This window comes from Choloepus didactylus, chromosome 18 (assembly GCF_015220235.1).
Source record: "Choloepus didactylus isolate mChoDid1 chromosome 18, mChoDid1.pri, whole genome shotgun sequence".
Classification (NCBI taxonomy): Eukaryota; Metazoa; Chordata; class Mammalia; order Pilosa; family Megalonychidae; genus Choloepus; species Choloepus didactylus.
The window spans coordinates 6,111,998-6,139,701 of NC_051324.1; the positions used below are offsets into that span (position 1 = coordinate 6,111,998).

Sequence of the window (27,704 nt, forward strand, 5' to 3'; positions counted from 1 at the left end):
ACTCAATGAACAGTGTAATTATATCTATAACCTGCTCCTGAAGAAAAAAAAAAAGTCTCCATATATTATGAAGCAGTTCATACTTTACTCAGTTAAAAATATAAAATTTCAAACTCTGACTTTATTAACGAAGGTTGAAGTGAAGGAAATGGGCTTCATTGCAAAAGACTCTTGAAGTTTTGGGGAAAAGTTGTGTTCCCAGCAGTGGCCAGTAGGGGGTGCTCCTGAATAGCTAGCAGGCAGATTCTGACTGGCAGCTTTCCCATTTTAACTGCAAAATACACATCTGAATGTGACCTCATCCAAAGGAACCCACAACTGGCTTTTTTTGTGACTCCGAGCACATCCCTCCACTGGAGGCTCTTTTGCTTTCTCAAGGAGGCCTCTTCCTAGAGTGTTATGAATAATGGGCACAAGTGTTCTGGAGTGCTTGGACATTCTATGCCTCCCTGTTCATTCATTGATTAGCATTCTAGTTAATTGATCGGTTTCTGTGCAACTGGAGTGTTTCTGCAGGGCTCCGGACATCGGCTCTGCCCTGCTTTGATGCAGCTCAGCTTCTGTTCCCCTCCCACCCTGCAGCTTGTCTGGGCTGGGGGAGAACCGGGCCCTGCAGCCCTGGGTCCAGCAGCTAACTCAGGCACTGAGAAGATTTTTCTCCACGTTGCCTTAGCACAGGGGCTCTGAGGATTCTGGAAGATACTGAAATAGAACCAGCCCCTCTGGATGGTGAGGGGCAAAGAGACTCATGTAGTTTTGTTCTTTCTTTCTTTCTTTCTTTTTTTTTTGTAATTTTGATCTTTTTTTTTTAATTTTTAAAAGTTTTTTATTGTAGTAACATATATACAACTCAAAATTTCCCGTTTTAACTTCTTTCAATTGTATTCTTCAGTGGTATTTATTAAATTCACAGTATTGTACTACCATCAACATCCATTACTCCTATTTTTCATCACCTTAAACCCCTTAAACCACAACTCCCTCTTCCCCTCTCACCCCTGGTCCCCAGTAACTTTTAATCTACTATCCATCTCTATGAAATTTGCTTATTCAAGGTATTTCACGTAAGTGAGATCATACAATTATTTGTCCTTTTGTGTCTGGCTTGTTTCACTCAACATGATGTCTTCAAGGTTCAACCATGTTTTATCACGTATCAGAACTTAATTCCTTTTTATGTCCGAATGATATCCCCTGTGTGTTTCATTCCCTTTTTAGGCCCAGGAGATACTTGGGTTGTATTTTTTTCTAGAGCTGCATGTCCAATCGAAGAAGATCACAGTCGTCTTTCTAGCAATGCAGATTCCAGTGCTCACACACCTGGGCATAAATGTGTCAGCTGGGTTGTGTGACACCAGGGGCAGTGGTGGGCCTTCCCAAAGGCATTCTTGATCAAACCTGCCCCCAGACACTGGGCCTGTCCAATGACACCCCACCCCAGCAGCCCACCACCATTGCTTCCCAGTCCTGATCTGCACGACGAAGCCCTCATTCTGCAGCCTGCCAAGGAAGACAGTTCACAAACTTCCTGGACCTCTGCTCGGTGGCAGCTTGCACTTCCTGTCTCTTTCCCTGGTGATTTTCTAGTACTCCAGCCTCCACTGGCTCTCCTGACTCCTCCTTTTCTGACTCACTGTGATGTCTCTTTCCACTTCCCCTTCTCACGTGGCATTTCGAGGCTGCCTGATAAGAGTGATGCCACGAGCACCCTGCTGAGGGGTGGGGAAACCGAAATCCAGCCCCCGCTCTACTCCCTAAGCCACAGGCCCCAAACGGCTGGGGCCACCGGGGAAGGAGCACCTCTTTCTTATCTGCACAAAGCACTATATGGGCTAGTGTTGGCCTCATAGCCCAACTTCGCCGTGGACTCTTTGAGAGAAGGAATCGTGTTTTATTCAACTTTGCCATGCACACCTCCAGAGCCTGCATGGAGAGAGGGTACACTTCTCTTACACAGGATTTTACAATTTTCAAAAGTGTTTTTGTCCATTGGCCTTATAAGAATCCTAAAAGGTCAACAGGACAGGTGTTACCCCCTAGCTCAGTTGTCTCCTTTTTTTTTTTAAAGAAGCCCCCTAGCATCCAATTAATTTAGAGATGGTTAATATTTATTTAACAACTGGATGTCAATCGCATTCGTCACTGAAACTCATTTCTCCTTCCTTGGAGTTCCTGTCGCACTTTCTTAGCATAGTGGGGATGAATGCTTCACTAATTTGCATTGTGCAAAATTTAAATAGTTGGAGGGAAATATTAACAAAATTTCTTTGTATACATAACATGATACTGTTGGGAATAACATGACTTACTCAGCCTGCAATTAACTAAATTCATCAAAAGTTCACATAATTTCAGAGCTGTTGACCTCAGTGAACTGTAAACTGGGTTTAAGCTATTGCCATTTGGTGGGAGAGGTTTACAGAGGAAATGCGTACCATCCATTCAGAACCTGAAACCACTTTTGTTTATACACAGTGGAGGAGACCATAGGGCTGTTATTTTAACATCGACTCTTACTTCAATTTACAATCTTATTTTTCTTTTTACATCTCCTAGCAGGCATCTAAGCATTTATTAAGTAGTGGAGATAGAGCTGAGAAAATATGCTCCAATTCAATTAGAAGTTATTTAGGATAAAATATTACAAAGGCGGCCAAATGACTACTAGTTATTAAGTTTGGAGGAGAGCAGTCTGTGAACTAGGAGAAACATAATGCTGAGAAAATTAAAGCAGAAATATGCTAGAGTCCTGAGAAATATTTGTCTACTGTGAATGTGAGTCCCTTTTTATTTCTATAGGGAGACTGGCTTGAATGATACACATTTTACATTATGCATGTCTTCAGGATTGCTTCCCTTGCATAAAATTCAACTACTTCATACCTTTGGGGAGTGGGGAGGACTTACAAATCCTTTGTGTATTACAATCAGCTGAGTCTGTCTCTAGGCTGAGCTTAGGAACTCTTTTAAGTCAGGAATGTACTAGCTGAGCTGTGATCCCAAAGATATGTGAACAAACCTTCACCTCTGTAAGGAGGACCCCTGCTAAGTTGCACGGATAATGGACTCTTGCCCATTTCTCAACTGGTGTCTTGCAACGTCCCTAGGGGTCCGAACCTATGCCCGGGTCTGTGGGGTCTCCTTGTACGGCCAAACCCAACTCACAGAGCTCTGCTCCAAGCTGGCTCTGTGAGCTTGGTGCTGGGGCTGGGGGCTTGGGGGCTGGCCCATACCTTTACAGCAGTATGCCCAGAGATGGGGGCACTGAGGGAGCCAAGCCCCTGCTTTCCTGTGTCCGACTGGTTTCCGGGCTGTGACACCGAGTCATTCCTGTCATTTTCTGAGCCAGATGTGAGATCCTGAAATCCAAATTTCAGTGTCATTAGGATACAGGAAGAACTGCTGTGTTACCCAAAAATGGGAAAGCAGAGCCCCCCAGTCACGGCTCTGTTGTTTTTATCTTATCTTCCTACTCAAGTAATTACCAGGCTTCCTTACCCCACCCCAAGGGGGGCTGGGGTCATGCATGTAACTGGTGGTCCAAATGAGGACACTTTTAGAGAGAAAGGGGCTCTGTCAAGTCTTAAGCCAGGAAACAAGGGTCAACCTGGCCTGGGCTAGGCAAACCCGGCCATCTGGTCACCCTGAGTAGAGAGGGTTCCACTTGTCTGAGACAAGTTCCACCTGCTGGATTTGATAGTGGGATGGAAAAAGAGAGGGAGAGGGGGAAGTAGGTATAGGAAATTTGGGGTAAGTAGGACAAAGGTAGAGGGAAAAGATGTTAGCAGATGGAGGGAAAAGGTGTGTGCAGATGGGGAGCTATGGAAGGCCATTATGACACGCATGTTTCCATCCACAGAGAACTCCGGGTGAGGACCACTTATCTCCTCTCCCGCTCCCACATGGCTATACCATGACTCTGCCAAATAGGGGCTGAGGCTGCTTATGATCTCGGTGGAGCCAAGAACCTTTCCCTGAGCCCTCCCACCCCCCAGAGGGCCGGAGGATCCTTTTTGCTCAGAGTCTCAGTTTCCTCATCTGTCAAATGGGATCGGTGGGTGAAATGAAAAACAAAAAAAACGAGTTTCGCATTCTGCTTGCATTGCCCAGTGTCTCTTCCCCTCGTCCCCTCTCCTAGGGTGAAGCAGAAAAGAATTCATCATCTCCTCAAACTGTTCTGAAATCAGAAGCTGAGGAATTTACTGTCAGAATAATACTGTCAAATGCTCTGACACACTGCTTGATGTCATCAAACAAGTTTGGCTGCAAAGTCCAGCTGCGGCATGCAAAGAGAATGCTTTGATTGTCAACTCTTGTACAATAGACGTTTCAATATTTCGGTTCTGCTTTTCATGCCCTCCCAGTCCACAATTTCTCCTTGGCAGCCCGAGTGACCGTGGCCAACAATCATTACTACCATCCCTGACGTGTGGAAGAGCTCACCTCTCCCTGCCCACACTGCGGCTTCCCCTTCTCTTTCTGTGTGGACCCCAACCCATCTCCTCTTAGGGGTTCCATAAGTACCTTCGGGCCAGGCAGAGGAAAACCCCAACACGCTTGGGTGCGGCTCCTAGAGGGGACGTCTCTAGGGCTTGGTGACCCTCTGCAGAGGGGATGGTGACATCCAACGAGGAACGTTTCTCAAGTGCCTGGCACTGTCCTGGCATGGAGTGAACATTAAATATGTGCTGGAGGCTCTTGCTCTTATTATTGTTCCTTGTCACCCTCGGCGGGGAGAGAGGGCCATAGATGTGCTTTCAAGAATGTTTTCAGCATACCTTCCTCACATCTTGAGAGTTTGGGGATTTGTTCAGAAGGAGGTGAGTGCTATGCTTGGGTCGGGGCTGCATGTGGGCTTTGCAGCGGTGTGGTGGATGGAATCCTGCTAACGGTGGATGAGTGTGGGCTCCCTGCTTTGTAGCCGATCAGCTCTTCTTCTCCCTACTCCCCCCAACCACCCCAGGACCCTACAGTGACTCCTCTGGGAACAGAAAGTCTATGGACTCTGAAATCAGCCCTGCTCCAGGACTTTCTAGCTGAGAAACTGTTGGAGAATTGAATCATCTAATCTCGCTGAGCCTCATCTACCTTGTTCATAAAATGGAGAGAAAAGGCATCTCTTTGGCAGAGTAGGTGCTCAGTAAATAAGTCAAAGGGTATATAGTTCAGGGGAATTTGTTTCAGTGTTTTCTGGAGGCTTCTGCCACTACCCACATATCCCAGGACCAAATAGGGTGAGAAGAGGTGCCAAGGTGGCATGCACCAAAAGCCACCTCTGGTATCTCGGAGCAAAACCATCGGTGGCAGCGTTGACTTTTAAGACCATAAATTGACCACAGGCTGAGATGCGGTTGGTTTACCTGGATTGTCCCCAAAGGGCCTGCCAGAGGAGTCTCTGTGGCTTTAGTGTCTGGCGGGGACCCCGCTGAGCCCTGGGGGTCTTCACTTCGCGTCTGTTCTGGAGAAAGCCCGTCGCTGCTGCTGTCTTCCTCGAAGGCAAATGCGTCTGCTGATTTGGAGAAAGCCACCTGGTTCCCTAAGGGAGTAAACCCAAGAACTGTGTCAGTGGTCTGGGAGCATCTGAAGGCTTTGGGGGGATGCTTCAATGAGTCATCTATATTAGAGCACACGTCTATCTCCTGGAATTTTTCCAAGTTCAAGGTAGGAGTGCAGGCATACTTGAAACTACAGGGAAATTTGTGATTATAACAGTAAAAGGGAAGAAGTGATCTTCTAAAGGTCTATCATCATTTAACTTCATTTTCCGGTTTATCCATTTATTTACATTTTCTACATGCACCCATATCATTTTAAAGCTAAATCAGGAAAGGTGAAGGAAAGAAAAGGGGCCTCTGGCTGCACGATGAGGCGAAAGGAGAATGTGGTAGCCGAATGCCAGTGTCTCCCCCAGGTTTTATAAGATTTGTATTTGAGATGACAGCGTGCCATTTGCATCATCTTCAAACATAAAGCAGGGCACACGGGACAAAATGTTTAGCAAACTGTGCTAATAAGGATAAGCTAGGACAGCTACTAAATTTAAATTCCTAAATGTCAGAATTAATCAATGTCACTGGAATATCCCAAAGCCCTGTTCAACTAATGCATAACTGTTTATAAAAGCCATAAACGTGTCTCAGAAACTTCAGCGTGATCCCTATTTTTTATTATTTTCCTTTTCATCTTCATCTCTTTCTATTTTGGAAACCCTCCCTGGCTCACCCAGGCAGAGATTCTTCCGGAGCCATCTGCAGGGTCTTTCTATGGGAGGAAGAGATTGGGGGGCAGGGAGGGATTATCAGAGCAAATGGGACTCTAAAGTCACCCATATATGTCCCTTTGGTTTTTATGGCCAAATTTCTTCTGCTTTATTATTCAACTGTACAGTACAAAATGTGCTGAGGCCTGAAGCCACATAGCTGCTCTGACCCGATTCCAGGCACAGCTCTTCCAAAGGAATTTGGGTATTATCAGGAAGTTTTCCAGCCCGGTATTCTGCAATCACACTGATGAGAACTGACTCTTGCTTTGTGCAGATAAGAGAAAGGACCTTTCACCGTGGCGACTGGAGAGGCAACGAGGGGCTGGAAGTAATGGAACAAACGTGGGCTGGGGCTTGTCATCCCTGTCGCCACTGACACCTGTCACAGACCCTCACTCAGACACCCAAGGGTCAAATCGGGAAAGAGGCCGGAGGAGGAGGACGGGCAGACGGGCTGCTGGATGCCCACTGCCCCGGAAGGACATGTTTCTGCACCACGGCATCATACAGTCATTTCTGCATTTTTCACAATTATGAAAGCAACATATACAATTCATACCATAGAGAACTGCCTAACGTACATGCATAACCATCCCACTTCCTGATAATGATTTGTTGTCTCTTCCATATTTTTTGTATGCATATAGCAACACACACACACATTGCACAAAATACCCTGTTCTGAAACTTGCTTTTTCACTTTATAATGTTTCTTGGAAATCTTTCCATGTGAGGACATGGAGATTTTCTTTTTTTCTTTTTTAACAGTTGTGCAGGATTCCTATTCCATTGAATTGATGGAAACATCCACCACCACCCCCCAAACAATTTCTCCTTGCCCTGTTTTCTAAATTATAAAATATTTGAAATAGAAAAGTACAGGAGGAAATAATATAAAACATCTATTTACATATCACCTGAAATTACATAAATGCTGGCATTTCCTCATATTTGTTTCAGAAACCTACTTGTTTTCCGACAGGGGTTTTCCTTGGGTATTTGGCAAATACCAACTTTTTCTTTGGGGGAGGGATCACTTCTTTTCCCCTTTATAATCTGCTCCCAAAACTGTCTCTCCCCGAGTTAGCTCAAACCCTTCCTTTCTCCTTTTCTCACAGCAAAACCTAGCATCTGCAAATAAGCCTCTATTTATTTTCAGCCGTATGAAAGAACTTATGCACAATTTCTTCTTTTGCAGGGATGCCACTTGCCTGAGATCTTCCAAGGGAGATTTTTCTAGTGGCTTCCACAAATATACTTTTGTTGTCAACCCAATCCATACATTTCTTTACTTGAGAAAATATCTTTTCATTGACATTTGAAGTCCTACTTCTAATTGTGGAATTGAAAGCTTTGTCCCTGTTAAAAGGATCATGGTGTATTGTAAGGGATGGGCAGGCTTGGGGGTGGGTAGGTGGGGGTTTAGGCTCTCCCCACCCCTAGAAATCACAGCTTTCCATTGGGATACATTTGGCACATACCAGGAGCCAATAATATTCACATTCTTAGAGAGACCTGCAGGTAACGGTGACAGCCTCTTGGGCTCGCCATTCTTCTCTGCCCAACAATTGGGATCTGAAAGCAACATTCTCTTCTACCCCCGCCCCCCACCACTCCTTCCTTCAGTCTAAATGAGTGAGGAACTTCTCTGTAGGGTCTGCTACTTTATATGACAGACCCACCCACCCATCTCTACCCACATCCACACAGGGTATCACAACCCAAATGGGTACAAGTCAGAAGAAGTTGACCAAATTGCAAACTTGTCTATGTATTCTAACACGTGGTCAGAAATGCTAAGAGAGAGAACAGTTTCTCTTCTGATCCCCAACAACCCCAATCTGATTGTTTCAAGCGGGGTGATGTCAAATGGTAGTAACAGTAATTTGTATCAGTGGTTCACTTAATAGTGATGGAAATAACAAAAACAATGAAGCTTTGTTAGACCTCATAGTGGCCCACTAAGTTGGGGTGGGGGAAGAAATGTTCTCACCCTGTTTTGTGGATGAGAAAATGCAAGGCCCAGTCTCTCCTGTTGGTGACTAAGCTAAGGCTTCAGTCCCAGCCTTCAATGCTCAGAACCACCAGGAGGGAGTTACAAAATCAGTTACTCTCCCTGGAAGCCACCAGGTGACAAAGGGATATGGTATAGAATGTGACCAATATTTCTTCTTTCTCTGCATGTTTCACCTGCTAAGGATGTCTCCATATTCTACCAAATCTCTTACTTGAGTTTTGGAGATTTGCGGGACTGAATGTGACATCTGATTATGAGGAACAGGGGTCCTGGGGAGAGAGAGCAAGGTGGCTGTGATTTGTCTCAGAAAAGGGCTGGAAGGATGGAGGAGGCCTGGACGCTTCCACCAGTAAGTCAGCCTGCCCAGGTCCCTCTGCTGCTGCCTGGCATTTGGGGATCTCAGCATGAGGCGTAGAATGGTGTGGACAATTCTAGAAGGAGAGCATCTGAATAAAAGAGCAGGTAATCAGTCCCGTTTTCCCCAGTGCTGGTGGGAGCATTCCTACATTATTTTGTGCATTTCCAGCCTCCACGCTTTAAGACACAAGGTGAAGCCTAGTTAGATAAGATATGGGAAAGTGATCTAAAACTGTGAGGGCGAGTTGTCTGTGTGTCTCATGGAACACAATCGGAAGGCTTTCCGCGGGCGAGCCTGGGTGGTGAACACTTTTGGCGGTTAGAGGAAGGAGACAGCGCTGTGGAGTGGTCCCAGGATTGAGCTGGCCTGAAATGAGAGTCAGCTGTGGACAGGACAGAACGGGAGCAGGGGTTGGGGTTGGGGGGCATTTGGCGAGAATGGGGAGAGTGGAAGAGAAGCTATAGATGGCATTTGGGGTGGGAAGGGTGAAGAAGAAAGTTTTCCAGCCAGGGTTGAGGATTACTTTGGAAGCTAACCCCTGGGGAAACACAGCATCTAAGAGTCCACCTTATCCAGTGACATCAACCATTTAAAGAGGCTCCTTATTTAAAAGCTGCCAAAGCCAACGACATGAAGAAGCCACAAGTGCACATGACTAGATACAGGGTGTTGTTTATAACAGAATAAACAAACAGGGTGCACACCGAGGCCCCAGATACAACTCCCGTCTAGTATCTAGAAAGCAGGAGGTGCCGGGTCAGGATACGTCAGCAGATGTCTGCGGACCATTTAGGGGTTGATCAGAACAAAAAGCCCAGTCTGGGGGCCCCTGCCAATCACCCTTCCTCCGTCAGAGCTGTAAGTGGTTTGGATCTGCTACTGCCAGGGCAGAAGACGAAGGAAAAGGCAGAGAGCCTACACACAGCTCACCCCCTGTCGGTCATGAGGTATGTCACAGTGAAGGGGACCCCAAAAGCCAACGTCAGTGTCTTCTATTAGAGATGCTATATGTGGAGTTCAGTGTGGTTGACAAGGACTCAGTTTCCTGAATCAGACAGACTGAACCTTGTTTCTTGGTTCTACCATTTCAGTGGTAGCGTGACTATCGGCGAGTTATTTAACCTCCCTGAGCCTCAGTTTCCCCATCTGTAAAACGGGGATAACAGCAACGAACCACCTCTCGGGCTTTTGAGAATTAAATACCCTAACCTATGTAAAACACCAAACCCAGTCCCCGCGATGCATAAATGTTCGATCGTTTCTAGCTGCTGTGATTATTTGTGTTAGTTCTGCTTGTCTCAAGTTTAACGTTATTGAAAACAAAACGAAGCACGACCACCCAGGAAGGAGGTAGTTTATCCTGTGATCTGCTCTGCCAAGTTCAGTACAACTCTAGGGCTGGAAACACTGGTTTGTCCCGAGGAGGTGTCCATCCAGGAAAAGCAAAGACAGATCTTCCCCAGAGCAAGAAGGGTGTCCCCGAAAAGGCCTGCCGCCTCTCTTCCTGGTTCAAGCCAGGTTGATGCCCAGAGACAAAGATCACCTTATCTGGCCGCCTCGTGACCCTGGGCCTCAGCTGCAATCTCCCAGGGGCGTGAGGCTCGCTGGGAGCCGAGTGCAGGGCACTGGCTATCGTCCCTGCAGACACGTCAGACGTCAGACGTGCGATGACAAGGACCTGACATCATCCCCCGGCTATGCCACGGGGCTCGCTCTGGGCACTGGTCCCTGGGGGATCATGGCCTGGAGACGCCAAGCTTTCTCTCTCCCCTCTTGGAAGTGATTAGATGAATGAGTCAGTTGTACTTTCCTCTGCATAAACATTTAACATTCCGAGATTAAAGTGAGATAATCCCGGTTACCTTTTTGCTACAACCCCCACCAAGGGCTGGAAACCACAAAGTGCAAGGTTAAAAGGGCCGTTGCTTGCTTATCTACTTTGCAAGCTGGTGCAGTCCTCTGCAAGAGAGCTATTTTAATTCATGTACAGATACTCCCCGACATTCTTCTAGAAGAGACTGAAGCACAGTCCCTTTCCTAAGGGAGAGAGCGATACATGTGAAAGTGGCTATCCTGTAAACGTGGTTCTTGCCTTCCCAAATATATTTAGCATGTTATAGTCTATAGACGGATTGTGTTGTCCAAGCAAAATGAGAACCCACTGCCCTTGAAGGGGATCGGATGCCTCCATTTCAAGAGAGGTTCACAGAAGTTGATGTAAACGGATGTTTGGAGGAACAAGGATTCCTTTCCCTCAGATCCCTGGCACTTTAGAAATCTGCCTCAAGATTTTTGACACATGCTGATCCTAGGCCCATACAAGTCAGGAAAGAACAATTTCCAGTATAAGTGTTTATCCTTTAGCCCGGTCTTGGGGCTAACTCTCAAAGGACAAAGAAGATTGTCAGGTGTGAGTGTAAAACTTGGAAAAGAACGCAGGACACTTTAGCATTGACTGTCACATCCTCTTTGAAAAGCTCTCCCAGTATGTCCAGCTGCCCATCAGGTTTCTAAGGACCGCTACCAAGATGCAGCCCCCACGTGGGCATTCTCTCTCTCCCTCTCTCTCTCTCTCTCTCTCTCTGTCTCCCCCCAACAGGACTTCATCAGGGGCACAGCCTTCTCCTTCACCTGGCAGCCACACGGTACCCAGGCCAACAACCTCCCTCTTGCTACAGTAACCCTGTCCTCACACATGCCCCAGGGCCACCAGCTCCCTGGTTCTCTTTTCCTGCCCCCTTTCCAGAAACTTCCTCAGAAAAGTATTTTTCATATATGCCTCTGTGGATTTCTTTCTCCTAAGGAAGACATGCCCTTTGAAAATTATTTTCTCATTCTGGAATGATAGGTTTTATCCACGAGAAAACTGTGTCAAAGCAGACCTGTTCTTTCCACAACCCTGCCGTCTGGAATCTGGATTAGGGCCGTGGGAATTGCCTATTCGCATTAAAGATGATCAGAGCGTGTGGACTTCCAGGATCTTTGGAGAATGATCTTAGTCCAGGGGAGGGTTTTGCTGTGAAGTCTGGGCTTGGGGGCACAGGTGAGCAAAGACTATTGTAGACTCTTTTGAAGCGACAGTTGCGAGTGGATGGCTCTCTCTTACCTGACTCCTCGGTCAGTTCTGGTGGGGGAAAAATGTTTCTATGTAAAAGAGCTATGGTGATAAATAGAACTAAATTTTCTCATTGACAATAGCACCATATCTTCTGGATCCCTCATTAATTTTTAAAAAAAACTAGATGAAAGGCTAACCTTCAGGTGGAAACCCTGGCCTGGGCCGAGGGAAAAGCGAGACTACTTTTGGAGGAGAGATGTGCCTTTTGGAAATGAGTAGCTAGACCCTTCCACTGTTGGAAGAGTAGGGAAAGCAAGCCTGGGTTCAGTTTTACTTGAGCCAAAAGCCAAGAATTTCAACAATTTACAGCTTCCCTGGTAGCTAAGGGTACTCACGGGCCTTGGGGAAGAGTCAAGCAAACAAGATACTCAGATGACTGGATAGAGAATTAACAAGTGAGGAGGAGGCCCCCTGGACTCATAACTGAGGAGTCATCAAGTAATAACGGTCCACTCATCAGCTAAACGGGGCTGTGCTATGCTCTAGTACGTAATGTTGTTCTCATAAACCCTCACTCCCATGTAACGTCATGCTGACTGTATCCAGCAGTCTGGCCTGAGACGTGTGTGGCTGTTGGTGATTTTCTGTGAAAGAGGAACAGGAAATCAGATGCACGATCTGAGATGCAGCCCCCAGAAGCTGGAGCTTCACTGGGTGAAAGTCAGATGAGAAAGCCCCCTATTCCTCTACCTTATAACATTCTAGTCCAGTAAGCCCATGATTCCTTCAGCTGGATCTAAAATTCTACTTGATTCTAAAAGTAGACTTTCAGGATCAATAGCTGGCACCCTAAAGGAGAGGAAAGTTTCAGGAACAAGACTTCATGATGATAAGGTCATTCGGCTGACGGAAGATGGGTGATGTCTGGGAATGAGGAGGGGGTGGTTCTCTGTCAAAACAGGCTGCCCTGCGGTGGGAGAGGTTCTAGATTATTCCACATTAGGGTGGAACAATTTTTGTTCTTTAATATAATTTGAAAGGAGGAAAATGATGACTGAATATTCTGTTCAGAGCTTGGCGGAAACAGAGAGAGAGAACTGGAAAGTGCAAACCCATCTGGAAAGGCGTGTGGATAGAGGGGGACATTAGACGAGATGTCAAGAAAATGATACACTGTACAACCACAAGCTAGAATCACCACCAGTCCAAGGGGAAGTGATTTGATCATGAGAAGTGACAGGAAGATTGGGCCTGGACTAACTGGAAGTTTTATCAAAGTGCAATCTGTACAGCAACTCCCTCTGACTTTATGACGTCTTGTATTGTGCGATCACCTTGTGCATGAGAGCTCATTTCTCATTTGAAAGATCACCACTAGACACTGATTTTCTGTACTAAGTAACGGGTTCATTTCTCCATTACCGGTGCCCACTTCTGCACTTTCCTTTGCTTGGGTCAATGTACTTCTTCTACCTATTTTTGTAGCCATTCCTTCTCTTCATTCTTCACAGATTCCGTTGTTTCTATCTTAAATATTACTGTACATGAGAGTCTCATTTTTAGCCCTTTTTCTTTTTCACACATCCCCTACCAAATCCCGCTCCCCCACAGGGCACACCTGCTCCTTCACAGCCTACACTACTTTTTTTTTCCCACAGCATTTATAATCTTTAGCATAATATATAATTTCCTCATTTATTATGTTTTTGCTTATTATCTATGCCTCCCCCACTAGAATACAAGCTCCCTTAGAGCAGGCATCTGTGTATGTTTTGTTCACTGCTATGTCCTGAACACCCAGAATAGAGTCTGACACATAGAAGATACTTAATACCATAAAATGAAGAAATAAATGAATGAAAGGGCAGTTGATCTGCTTGAGCAGTTGGAATTAGCACATAGGCTGAAGACTCCTAAGACCATAAGACCAGAGCAGCTCTCTCTTCCGAACCCTAGGCCACCGAGCCCACTGTTCACTCTGTCTCTCCCCCTTGCATTTCCCATGGGTCTCTCAAATTCAACAAGTCAAAACAAGAACTCATCGTCTATCCCCAAATCTGCTCTTTCCACTCACATGGCCTATCTCGATAAACGGCACTGCTGATTCCTCAGTTGTCCAAGAGAGAAACCTCAGGGTCATCTTTGACTCTTCCCTTTGTCTAAACCACCACCTTCATCTAATCAGGCCAAGTCAGTTGTTTCTCAGGTCCTCTTTTCCCCATGCCCTTGGCCATGACTCTTGAACAGCCTCTCACCAACTATCATAAAGTCCAACGGCCCCTAATGGAGCACTTTACTCTACTCTACTCCCACCCACCTTGCCCACTGCAGCCAGAGGGCTCTCTCTACGTGCCTAATCCCCTCCCTCTTGCACACAGACACATCTCAGCTCCAGCCTCCCACCAAAGGATCCACGATGGCTCTCCACTGCTTTGTAATAAAAATTAGTATTAAAAATCATGTTTCTCCTTTTTGGGGAACTAGAAACATGGTTACATTTGTTCCCTTGCGATCTCTGAAGCTTGAGACTCTTTACTGCCTTAAGATAAAATCATAATCTGACCAGCAATTACCTCTCCTTCCTTTTCTCTCGTCTCTTGCCCTCTCCTTTCAGAACTCAGCTAAGAAGTCACGTCTTCCAGGATGCCTCGGTTAGGGACACTCACTACAGTCTTACGGTACATTTTACCTACTCCCTTCAGAGACATGATCATAAGGAATGAGAGTGTTTTCCTTCCATGCCTCTTTTCCTGCTAGAGTGTAAATTCCTTGAGGTCAGGAACTGAGACTTATTCATTTATGTGTGTCAGCATCTACCTAATTCTTTACCTAAATTATTTAATGCAATCCACCTTGAACAAAAGCTCTATGAAATAACCATTATTATTATTATTATTATTATTATTATTATTGCCATTTTACAGATGAAATTAAGGCACAGTGAGATTAAATAACCCTTTTGTGGTTACATGGTCAGAGGGTCACAGAGTTCAGATTTGAAAACCAAGCTGATAGATTCCAAGTTTCCTGCTTTACCAACAGGTGGGTTCACATGTCATTGCATTTTTTTCCAACACCCTCATATTTATCTCTTTCTATCCATTTCCACTGCCAGCACCCCCTGCCCTGTTCCCACTCTTCCATCTTCTTGCCTCAGTTGCAATATTTTTCAACATTCCTTCTACCTCCTTTCTCTCCCCCTGCCCACAAATTCTGCACCTGCTGCCAGAATCTCTGGCTCGGTTACCTTGAATGGAAGCAAGATGAATAAATAAATAAAGATGCAAGCAAAATTAAATGAACAAGAAAAGAAAATAAAGCAACAAAATTTATAAATAAATTCATATGTAATAATCACTTAAAAAGAAAGACTTCCAGCTCTTGTAATACAGAAGAAAGGGAGGAAGGAAATATACAAAAATATAGCATTAGGTATGAAAAAGGGAGTGTAGCCCCAGGTTTGGAGAGACGTAAAACAAAGCCAGTACTATGTACAATATTAGGCTAATAACTTTGAAATTCAAGGCAATGATGACATTTTTAGAAAAATTTAAATTGTACAAGCTAAATTAAGGAGAAATTTTAATACATGAATAACCACGGGCAAAACTGAAGACCAGTTATCAAAGAACTACTTCTAGAAAAGGCATTGGGCCTCTATGGTTTTATTCAGCAATGTTTTCGAGGAACTGAGCATTGTTATCTTATTTAAACTTTTCCCGAGCATAGAAACACAATGAGAGACAACCTCGTAACTTATTTTAGAAGCACATATATAACCTTGATATTTAAACCCAAGAAATATAAAACCACCACCACCATCAGAACAAAAACAGGCCAGTATCATCAGTGAATATTGTGGCAGAGAGGGCTAGCTAGTCATCAGCAAGTATGTTCCCCTTCCCATAATGTAGGGATTTGCTGGGAAAGGGCCATCCAGCCAGGGAACACCTTTCCCAGCCATGTGTACTGTCCTCAAAATGGAAGGGGAGTGGAAGTGATGGGTTCATTTCCGGGTTGAGGATTTTAACTAAGAGGTGAGCATTCTCATTCTCTTTCCCCATCACTGGCTAGAGTCAGAGGATGACAAGTCTCTAGGTCAGGGGCAGGCAAACTTTGGGGTGTGGACCCGCTGCCTGTTTTTGTAAATAAAGTTTTATTGGAACACAGTCATGCCCATTTGTTTATTGTCGTCCTGACTACTTTTCAGCTACAATGGCACAGCTGAATTGTCGGCCCAGAGAAAGACAAATATTTACCACATGGTCCTTGAAGAAAAAGTTAGCTGCTCTTCGCTCTAGGAGATGGTAGAACGACAAGAGGAAGAAGTTTGGGTGCCTGGAAGACTTGTTAATGAGGAAGACTCGCCCTTGACTGTTTATGAGCGAGAAATAAACTTCTATTCTCAAGCCAATAAAATGTTGTGGTTTGTTTAGCTGTTGGTGTTACCCCAGTTAATAAAGAAATAGATATGAAATCCCAAATAAAATACCAGCAATTCCTAAAATAATAATTGACTGCCATGTAGAATTTTTTCCAGGAATGCAAGAATGACGAGATCTTAGGAGACCTAGCAACATCTCATCACTAGGTCCAAGAAGGCTATCCACTGATCGTGTTTTCATACATGTGAAAAGCATTTTAAAAATGCGGCATCTGTCTTGCAAACTATGCCCTAGTAGAGTGGAAACAGAAAAATTCTTCCTTAAAATATCTTTCCTAAACCAAAAACTAGTACCAAATATCAAGGTGAATAACTAGAGAAATTTCCCCTTTGAGACAGAAATAAAACAAAAATATGTATTATCAATATAACACATAATATAGTATAGCATACTATAATATAATATAAGATATTGCTTTTGAAGTACCAGTCAATGCATCAATATTATAATAAATTATTATAATGTAATTATAAAATTACATAATGCAATATTTCTAAATAATATTGCAAATTATATAAATTATATGTGTATTATATAACTTTTAAGTATAATTTTATAGATAAAATAATGTGATATATTTTATGTAAAATATATTATTTATTATATTTGCCTAAATTTTGTACTATATATAATATATATAATTAATATAATAGACAATTATAAATATACAACGTGATTTATAAATATAAATATATTGATATAATTTATGTTATGAATACATTGTATATACTTTTAAATGATATTAAATAATACGTTAATCATATTTTGATGTTTCTTTTCAAGTACCACCCAGTACGTTAAGGCAGAAAAAAAATGAAGCAGGAGACAAACGTTCACTATTTTTGCATATGATATGATTGTCTACAGCGAAAATTTAAGATAAACTGAGAAACTATTGGAACTAATAGGGAAATCTTATAAGGTGCCCAGTTACAAAATAAATGTGTATAAAAATAGATTCCGCATATATCAGCAATAACCAATTGAAAACATTTACTAAGGGAAAGGGAAATAAAAGAAGACTTGAAAAATTAGAGAAGGATACCACATCTCAGCATAGGAAGAATTAATATTTTAAACATATGAATTTATCATAAATTAACCCCCCAAAATCATTGCAATCTCCTGAAAAATTGTAACACAGTTTACAATGGCATATGATAAACTGATTCTTAATTTCATCCAGTACACATTTGTGAGAATAGCCGAGCCATATTTGAAAAATAAGAAACTTGTGAAGGTAGATATTAAAACAAATTGTAAAATACATCAGTAAAATTGTGGGGAAATAATACACCTGTCTTTTAAAACATACATTTAAATAATTTCATATGCACTAAATATTTAATTGCAAAAATGATATATATCAAGTTAGAAGACAACATAGGTTAATATCTATATTCTTGAGTAAAGAAATGTTTTCAGAACATAATAAATTCAGAAACTACAAAGAAAAAGATTAATAGATTTAACGATATAGAAATTAAAAACTGCTATAGGTAAAACACATTGTTAACAAAATCAAAGGGCAAAGGACAAACTGATAAAAGGATTTGCAATATATTGGAGGATTATAATTTTTTTCTATGAAAACAACTTTTACAAAGCAGTAAGGGGTTAAAATACCCAGCAGAAAAAAGAGAAAAATCTATAAATTGCCAATGACCCATAATGACATTTTAAAAATATAATGTCACTATAATTCAAAGAATGCAAGTTGAGATTTTTTTTTTGTCTATCATATATAAATAAATAAAAATAAAAGAAAAATTTGCAATACATGAATGTAATTTTTTGAGAAATGGTTAGAGATGCTGTTATGGGTTGAATTGTGTCCCCCCCCCCAAAAGTGGACACGTTTTAAATCCTAACCCCTGGTTCTGTGACTGTCACCTTACTTGTAAATAGGATCTTTGAAGATGCTGTTAGTTAGTATGAGGTCAAACTAGATTAGGCTGAGCCCTAATCCAATATGACTGGTGTCCTTACAAGAACGGAGAATTGGACACAGCAGAAGGGAGAACGCCATGTGGCAACCGAGATAAGGATTGAAGCCCAAGGGTCACCAGCAAACCACCAGAAGCTAGGCAGGGGCAAGGACGGATTCTCCCTACAGATTTCAGACTTCTAGCGTTCAAAACCATGTGACCATAAATTTATGTTGTTTCAAGTCATCCAGTTTGTGGTCTTCTCTTATGGCAGCCCTAGGAAACTAAGGCAGAGGCTGACGGAGATCTTTTCCTGTTCTAGATGTTATTAGAGTGAAGATGGAGGCTATACTGCTGAGTATCTAGGCCAAGCTCAAAGACACAGGATATCTAGGTGTGGAGGGAGAGAGTGAAGAAGAGGGAAAACAACAATGGGAGACTTAGCAGACACTGTGGATGAGTCCATGCCTCCCCTGGGGTCATATTTTCATATTTATGGGTTTCAAAGGCAAAATTCACACAGCCTCTGAATGGCTAGATGAGAGAGAGATTTCAGAATGTCGATAACACTTGATGATAAATTTAATAATGAACCTAGGAGTTGATAAACTGTCCCTATGCATATTTTTGACAATCTATAGAAACATTTAAATATATATTGCTTATTGATAACAAATTTGGGCATCATTGGAAGAAACTAAAGTTTGCATATGGAAACGTTGAGATCTCCCTGTTCCTTCTACCAAGGCCATTTTTCCCTCCACAGTTTTCCCAGGTTCCACCCTACCCCTCTGTGAATGAGTTCAGTACTCCGTCTGTTTGGATATATTTGGTCTCCATTGTGGAAAAAGTCTACAGAATGATTTTATACAATTTATGAAAGAATTAACTACATTAATTTTCAACAGTAGCATCTCCCCTTGAGTGTACTTCCACCTTACAGAGTACAAAGAGCTTTCATGTACATTGGAACCCAAACCCCATTCCCAACAGGCAGGGTGGGAATTACTATCTCTGGCCCCAACGCCCAGTGGCCAAGCCAGGCTGAGAGTCCAGGTCTCCTGTGTCAGATCCAGGGCTCTTTCCACTGCACCGTCCACCTCCCTCTAGAAGGGCGAGGCCAAAGGAGGTAACAGGGTTCCAGGGACCTCGTAGGGGAGATGTTTTGAGGATTCCATCAAATCAGCTTCTCCACCTACCTAACCAGTGCAAATTTGGTCTGCGTTGACTCAGCATGCATGAGATTTCAAGGGCAAATGGGTGGGGGGTTCTTACTCTTTCTCAGGACCTCATATTGTGGGGAATATCCTGGGCCATTGTGGTGGTTTGGAACTGTATGAGCCCCAGAAAAGCATGCTCTTAAAGTTAATCCATTCCATGGGGGTGGGCCCATTGTAAATAGGACTACTAGGAAGTCCTTCGGTTAAGGTGTGGCTCACCTCATTCAGGATGGGTCTAAATCCTATTACTAGAGTCCTTAACAAAAGGAATGACTACAGAGAGAGAGAAAAAGAAAGCCTGGAAGCAAGAAGTTGAAAGCAACGAAACCCAGAAGAGAAGGGAGAGACCAGCAGATGCCGCCGTGTGCTTTGCAATGTGTCAGAGGAGCCAAGGATCACCGGCAGCCAATCTTTGGGAAGAAAGCATCGCCTTGATGATGCCTTGATATGGACATTTTCTCACTCTCAAAGCAGTAAGTTTGTAAGCGAATACATTCCCATTGTTCAAGCCAAAACCATTTCACGGTATCTGCTTTGAGCAGTGGAGGAGACGAACACAGACCCCCAGGGCCCCTCATATCTTAGGAACACAAGGGACAGGCATGCTGTTTGTTCTAACTACCTTTGATGGCCTCTTTCACAGCAGAATCAACAGGGATTATGTTTTTCTCCACCAGCTCCAGTGGCCCTGGCCGCAGAGCAATTTTTTCATTCAGATCATCCGCAAGCCGGGCTCTTTTCAGTTTCATCTGAGCGGTTGGGATGGACCTCTCTGCAGTGGAGGCTGAAGGGTTGAAATGAAAAGGAGCAGTTAAGAATTCGGTCTCTTTTTTTTTTGTTTGTTTCGTTTTGTTTTGTTTCTTCGTTTTTGTTTTCTCACTTGTAGTTATAGAACATTGTGTCACACAGTGCCCTACTATCCTAATAATTTTTCGATGGGATCATCATCATTTCACATGGATTAGCACCAGAGATGAGACATTTCCAAATAAAGGCAAATGGAGAGTCAGACACACAGAGAAGTTAAAGAAGCCTGCTTTCTGAGGATCTGTGAAAAAAAAAAACAAAACCCCAGCAATTTGGTGATTCTGTAAGCAAGCAGTCCACAGGGCCTACGTTACTTGCTTGCCCTCAGCTACAGTGATTTGAAAAGGATGCAAGTTTAGTCAGTGTTGTGCCCAGTACAGGGGAAACCCATAGTAAATGTTATCTAGTTTTATTATTATTTTTTGTAGTATGGCTTTTTAAAGGTATTAAGACTTGAAACTGACTGAGTTGAATGTCAGAGTCTATTGCAAAACATTTAAAAAAAAACCCTCTGAAACAGTTATCTAATTAAAAAGAGGGATTTTTGAAATTGAATTTTTCCTACTGGCAGTTTCTCATCATCTGGGTTTAGGAAGCTTGGCCCCTAAGGTTGGCATCGTATTCCCTCCTTAGGTTAGGTCCTGACTTATTTCAGTGGAAGAACTTGGAGAAGAATCTAACAATGTAGTTGCTACCGTAGTGGAGAACTGTGAGTTAAGAGTCTATCAAAGTTTGCCGCTTTGCTCTTGACTTTGCAAATCTAGAAGGTGAGATAGTTGCAGACCAGCCTGCCAGCTGCACTCATCTATCATGACCAGTCTACTAACCCAGACCTCATGGGCATCAGCTGATCTAGAACTCCCCACATAGGAGAGGCCTAGCAATGTACACCTGGTTGCAACAGGTCAGATTCATCCAGAAGCTGCATTTGTGAGGCACGTTACATGAGACGGAGAAAACATCAATACTACAAGCTAAAGAATGGGGATGCCTGAGCCTAAATCCTCTCCAAACCATCCCATAGGTCACTGCACGGGCTTCCTGCTGTCCTCACTGCCTCAGGACTCTTTCTGATCCATCCTACACACCAGCACAAGATTCATCTTCAGAAAATATTCCTTTCTTCTGCATTGCCCTCCAAGAGGCTCCTCTCCATCCAACTGTGCAACAAACTGAATCCACCCCACCTCATGATCCGGAGCGCTCCACCCCAAACCTCCACTCTACTGAGTCTGGTCTCTGCCCTTCCCCATTACGCTGCCCCACACTTACGGAGCTCACCACCATATGGCTGCTTCCTGTGTCACCACCCAGGAATGCTTCTCTTCTTCTCCCCACCACCACCACCACCCATGTCCTCCTGGTCACAGCAGAAAACCTTCCTAACCCCTTCTGCTCATGCTGCTCCCTTTTTCCTTTGACTGCCTCTAGCAGTTGCGCGCATTTGGCTCTTATTCTCATGTTGCTGCTTCTGAAATTAGACAGTGAACCCCTGGAAGACACGGGTCTTTTTGTGCCTAGCACATCCTTTGTCCTCCAAGGCACTAATCTCCAATTTCAGTTGTGGAGAAGAGAAGGTTTCATGGGAGCCACCAAAGATAGGCTCCTGTGGTTTCCAGCCTGATATTTTCATCCATGTTATTGCAAAAATAGCATTTCTTAATGATTTTCTACTTATGGGATTACTATGTCCTCATTGTGATAAATGTGGAAAATATTTTAAAAGAATACAAAAGAAAATGAGAGCATCAGGAAATTTACTACTTAGTGTTAACTCTTCATAATTGAGTATCTTACTTTTTTAGTCACTTATATTTATTGTTAGGTGCATTTTTTTCCAAAGATTTTGTAAATACAGTGTGTATTTATGTTTATACATTTTTCTTTCCAGAACTTGACCATAAATATGGCTTCATTTTCTGCTCTTTTCACTAAACATTGTATTGTAAGCCTTTTCTCTTAGAGTAATTATTCTTACTCTTAATGATTGTAAGGTTTTCAATCATATAGACAATCCATAGTTTAATCATACCCTTTCATTTGATATCACACAGTTTTCAATTTTTCCCCATCTAAAATACTTCCACAACAAACATCCTTATAAACAAATCTTCTTAAGTATATAACTGATTATTTTCTTTGGAGAAAATTAAATTACTGGGTTAAAGGGAGGACACATTTTTACAGGGCTTGATACATGCAGCCAAATTGCCCTCTAGAAACGCTGACCCGATTTGCACTCCCACCAGCAGTGCATGAGAGTGCACGATTTTCCCACACCCTTGGCACATGCTCATTTAATTTTTGTTTGCCAACTTGATAATTGAAAAGCCTGTATCTCATTTGACATAGCATTTCTTTGATTATTTGCATAGCTGGGATTTTGTGCCAACACAGCAGCTGCTTCCAGGTTCTTAGAGAACATTGCAAAGGGGGTGAAATTTCTGTCACCTTCCCTTGAGCTCCCCTCTCCCGTTTCCTAAGAGACTTGGCACTTTGGGGCTGCGTCATCCAGGCCAAAGCCTCACATCCCACACAGGCCTTCCCTGGAGTTCCACACTGTCCTCTCTCTCTCTTCCTTACCCCATCAGTTCTCCCAAGCATTCTGGAAACAGTTCTTGCTCTGATAATAATTGGTCTAGTCCGGAGTTGGAAATAAATCAGAATAAATCAGAAGCGATGCAGATCAAATTTACAACTTCCATGAGATTTCAGGAGTTCTGTGTTATTAAAGCCAGTGAAGAGTCTTGCAAGGAAATCCACCCTCTAGAGCCACTTAGTACTCTGTGTCCTTGACCACGCTGTTCCCCCTGACTGCCGTGCCCTTCCACGTTTCTGTCCCTGGCTTGGTCTTCGAGTCTCAGCTCATTTCCTACTCCTCCTCCCTCCATCTGACACAGACGCGCGCTTCTCTCATGCTTCCCTGTGCACCCTCCACACCATGCACTTCCTCCCTCTCTAGTGGTTTACTACATTCTGATGGATTGCAAATTCTTTCTCTTTTCTACTTCCTCTACTGTACTGTGAGAATCCTTTAAGGCAGGAACTCACACCTAGTTTATCACTGTATCCATAGCGTCCAGTGCCCAGCAGACATCCAGCGTGCTATCTGTTCAATGAATAAATGCTTTATAGTTGAATTGGCAAGTTAAGATTTGGATCTCTTTAGAGGTGAGCATAGATGGTCAGGAGGTTCCCATCAGAGAGAAGTTGACCCACAGAGCAGGAATATAAGTCTCTTCTCCCTCATCCAGCTGTTGGAACATGGGGGCAATTAGCTGTTTGCCCATTTCGCACTCCCAAACACAGTTGTGGCACCCTAAGGAGAACTGGTGTGCTTTATCCAGCACCAATTTTCCCAGATTGTCATTCCCTGCCCACCAACATGTACATCAGCAAAGCAGAATCAGGCAGCTACCTAATGAATATGCCAGAGAGAAGGAGCCTCAATCCCATTCTAAAGTTGATATGTATACACATATGCATAGGATCCAGATGAATAATAATTGACAATGTGTATTGGACACTATTTACCAGGTATAGCAACTTACAATGCAATACCTCGTGTAATCTTTACAATTTACCCTAAGAGGTTATGATCTCCAGTTTACATGTGGTTATTATCTCTATTTTACATACAAAGAAGTGCAGAGATATTGTGCAGCTTGCCCAGGTCTTATAGTCAGGAACTAGCACAACTGAGATTGGAACTTGTACCGGTTTGTATATATATTGTCCCCCAGAAAAAGCCATATTCTTTAATGCAATCTGGTGGGGGCAGACATATTAGTGTTGACTAAATTGGAACCTTTGGATTAGGTTGTTTCCATGGAGATGTGAGCCACCCAACTGTAGGTGATAACTCTGATTGGATAATTCCCATGGAGGCACGGCCACGCCCATTCAGCGTGGGCCTTGATTAGTTTACTGGAGCCCTGTAAGAGCTAAGACAGAAGGAACTCACTGCTAGCTGCAGTTGAGAGACATGTTTTGAAGACAGTCATTGGAAGCTGACACAGACATTTTGGAGAACACCACTTTGAAATGCAACCTGGAAGCAAGCAGATGCCAGCCACGTGCCTTCCCAGCTAACAGAGGTTTTCGGATGCCACTGGCCTTTCGCCAGCGAAGGTACCCTATTGTTGATGCTTTACCTTGGACACCTTATGTCCTTAAGACTGTAACTTTGTAACTAAATAAACCCCCTTTATAAAAGCCAATCCATTTCTGGTATTTTGCGTTCTGGCAGCATTAGCAAACCGGAACACAGCCCAAGTCTGACAGTCTCTTAACCACTCTATGGCCTCCCAATTGGATTGTCCACAGGGCCTGGGATGACCAGATGACTGCCCGAAACTACTGCTTTGTGATGGCAGGGGAGACTCTTTAAAGAGGGCTGAGCCACCGTTCAGAGGCAAAGAGCTCGAGAACAAGCCCCCCCCCACTCGACGAGCATCCCCAGTTGATTTAGAGCCGCCTCACCTTGGAGGATGTGCATATTAACCAAGCCAACGCCTGCGCATCGATTTCTGACCTTGCGCTTCAGCTGCTGCTCAGTCTGTAAAACACGGACACAGGACAGGTTTGGCCAGCAACCCCAGTAAACATATTGTACAGTTGAAATGCCTAGTTTTAACTTTTAAAAAATCTCAAGTTCTTTCAAAGGGGAAAAGGACTCTTTTCCCTGACATCCGGGAAATGCAAATATCCCCAGTCTCCTATGCTGTATGAAGGACCACTAATAAAAGCCCCTCCAGTAATCTCAAGATGGGAAGATAAGAAGAGGAGGTAAAAAGCTTTGCCCATGTCAGGGCCACAAACTAAAACGGCTCTCCAGGTCAGGCAGGTACCAGATTGATAAAACTGTGTTAATACTTAGCTGCTTGTATTATAACCAGTTCTGTTCCATTACCTTTAAAACAGTCCCCAAATTAACTAGAGTCAGAGATGAAACATTGCCTAGATCTACTGAGTAAAACATGACAACACAAGGCCTTGTCCCTTCCTGCAGCTAACTTCGCTCTTAGGACATGCAAAAGTGTAGTGTCAATTCAAACTCACGGTGAGTTGCAAGGACACTCAGAGACAGATAATTCACTGAGTTTATCACCTGCTTGTTAAGGCAGCTATCTGCAGACACTAGGTAGATCATGGCAAGGCCCAAGCCAGACCTCCAGGTCCTTGATTTCTAGGTCTGGGTTTTGCTCCCACTATATTAGATCTCCTATTTGGCACCTGAGAAGGGTCTGGGGATCTCTCCAGATCTGCTGAAAGACAGTCTGCTGTTCTTCGTTACTCTCCAGTAATGGAAATCACAACCACTCGCAAGCAACTTTGAAGAGTTCCAGAACCCTGGTCCTCACCTCCATTCACAGACTGTTGCAAGGCTCAAATTCTTAGGCAAAGAAAACCCAGCAGAAGGATATCCCCTTTGCTTTCCTTCTCACCCAATAAAATGCTGAAGTTTGCTCAATAGTATTCATATTATTGATAAATTCAGGTTGCAGAGACTTATGAAGGTACAGGATACATGCCAGTTTTTCCCCTCAAAGGCTAAAACAAAGGGAAATAAGCATAATATATTGTATAATTAAGTAGCTGCAAATAAATTCCATATCCACAGACCCTGCCCTACTTTCGAATTGGACTTTTAAAAATCTGATCATTGCTAAGAAAAGGATTGTAATGAAAGGTAGAGCAGCTTGCAAGCCAATATTGCTTCACTTTTTAAAGTCTTTTTGACCGCTAGCGTACCTTGCAGTGATTCCTTAAAAATCAGGAAGGCTAGGGACTTTTCAAAGCTAATGTAATCGACCCCATTTCAACAGTTTTCAGTAAGATCCCAGCAGTGTGGGGCCAGGGGACAGGCACTTCAGTTGAATTTGTCGTCGAAATTCTACAGCTTTGGGTAAAGTTGCACATCAGAGACCCACACCTTGCTAAGTTCAGGAATGGCACTTCACAGGAATTACCTTGTCAATATCCAGATTTTTCCTTTGCTCATGGAACTCACTTGGACTTTTCAGGGCTGAAACAGAAAAACAGAGACACCAGAAGAGAGCTGGTTAGGGGCGTCGGTGGGCCCTGCCGCGTTTGCCAGTGTGCTCGCCGAGCTGCGCACTAAGGGAGCAGTGCCTTCCTTAGGCCAACAAGCAATTAGGGAGGGAAGGCCCGGAGGACACCAGCATCCCAGAAGCCAAGGGATACAGAAGAAGGCAGAGTTTAGGTCTAAAACAGGAGGAGCAGCAGAGACAGAGTATGTGGCGGGGAGAGAAGTGGTGGAGGCAGGCATTCCAAGTTCCTAAGGAAATTCAGGGACCCGTGGGAAGCTGGAGACGTTAGCAAGGCTCCAGCTTGAGGGAGGGGAGCAGACTGTGGTCACGAGTGCCCTCTTTGACCTTGCTCTGCCCTTGAATGCAAAAGCCCGGGGGGAATGGCTCTGTTTTGGGGGGGAGGATGGGGAGGAGTGGGGTCCCAATTTGTAGGAAGAGATTTGTACTTTGGATAAGACATCTGGCCAGTTGGAGAGGAACTTGCAACCAAGAGTGCTGAGGGAGCAACGCAGAACTCAGCAATTGAGGGCGGGAAAGGGACACTGGAGGCAGTGAAATGCAACTCCTACCCACTAGAGAATGGGGAAACTGAGGTCCTCAGAAATGGATTGACCTGCCCAGGGTCAAACAGCTCGGGCTAAGGGCTAGATCCTCTAACACCCCTAGCCGTCTTTCAAGGTGTGATATTCCAAACCTTTGACAACTGGTAGGTAGAGGCCCTGGCCAGTCCTGGCACACAGCAGCCCATCATGCTAGTGCAAAGCAGCCAGTACCAGCCGCTACCTTTTCCACTGCACTGGGCCTCACACCCTTCTCCCAGAGTCTCGTCATGGCCACCACAAGCTCTTTTGACTTAGCAAAGAAGTAGAGCATCATTCAGCAACAGCCTACATTTGTATTCCTGGTTTTCCCGATCCCCTGACACAATCTCAGCCAGGAGCCACCAACAATCACTTTTCATTGTAAGCGATGAGGCGGAAAAGAGATCACAGAATCGCCATCATATTTGCTGAACTGTAAGCCTGGACAAGTTGCTGAATTACCACAGCTCCAATATTTCTCCAGCAGATGTCTACTCCCATGCTGCAGGCAATGAAGCGTTCTCCCAAACCCTGGTCACCAGCAACATTAGGTTTCTGGCCACTTGGGCATTTGGGACTGTGTGTATGTATTTGTGAGCATGCACGTGTGTGTGTGTGTGTGTGTGTGTGTGTGTGTATCTGAGAGAGAGAGAACCTCATTTGGTCCTTAAGACTGTACTAAACTTGAGCAAGGTTTTCAGAAGGGCTTGCTGGACTTCAAGCAGACCCAGTTGTAGTGCTGGTGGCTGGTAGGTCCTAAGTCTGCTCTCCAGGAGGTTGCTGGGGAGGTGAAGATGTGCTTTCTATAAATCTCCCTACGTCTCCCCAACATTAGCAATGTTGACTAGAGGAAGAAGTAGAATATTCCCAGCTGGGTGGCTTGTGCCATGTGTGGGTCCCTTCCCTTTAATCAGAGATGAAGTAGCTTCCTTTCTCAGAGGAAAGCAAGAATTCAAATACGTTCCTCAAATATCA

General features: G+C 43.9%; 1 protein-coding gene across 5 annotated transcripts in view; it reads right to left on the bottom strand.

The window, feature by feature from the left end:
* MYOCD (myocardin) overlaps window positions 1-27,704 on the bottom strand; it is a 100,258-nt gene that overhangs the window by 21,782 nt on the left and 50,772 nt on the right. For all 5 annotated transcript variants that reach the window (XM_037810308.1, XM_037810307.1, XM_037810309.1 and 2 more), the window contains 5 exons: window positions 26,068-26,123; window positions 24,578-24,653; window positions 19,911-20,072; window positions 5,361-5,536; window positions 3,234-3,359 (listed from right to left, as the gene is read on the bottom strand). In XM_037810308.1, coding sequence (XP_037666236.1) covers window positions 3,234-3,359; window positions 5,361-5,536; window positions 19,911-20,072; window positions 24,578-24,653; window positions 26,068-26,123 — 596 coding nt within the window. The remainder of the gene's footprint in view (window positions 1-3,233; window positions 3,360-5,360; window positions 5,537-19,910; window positions 20,073-24,577; window positions 24,654-26,067; window positions 26,124-27,704) is intronic.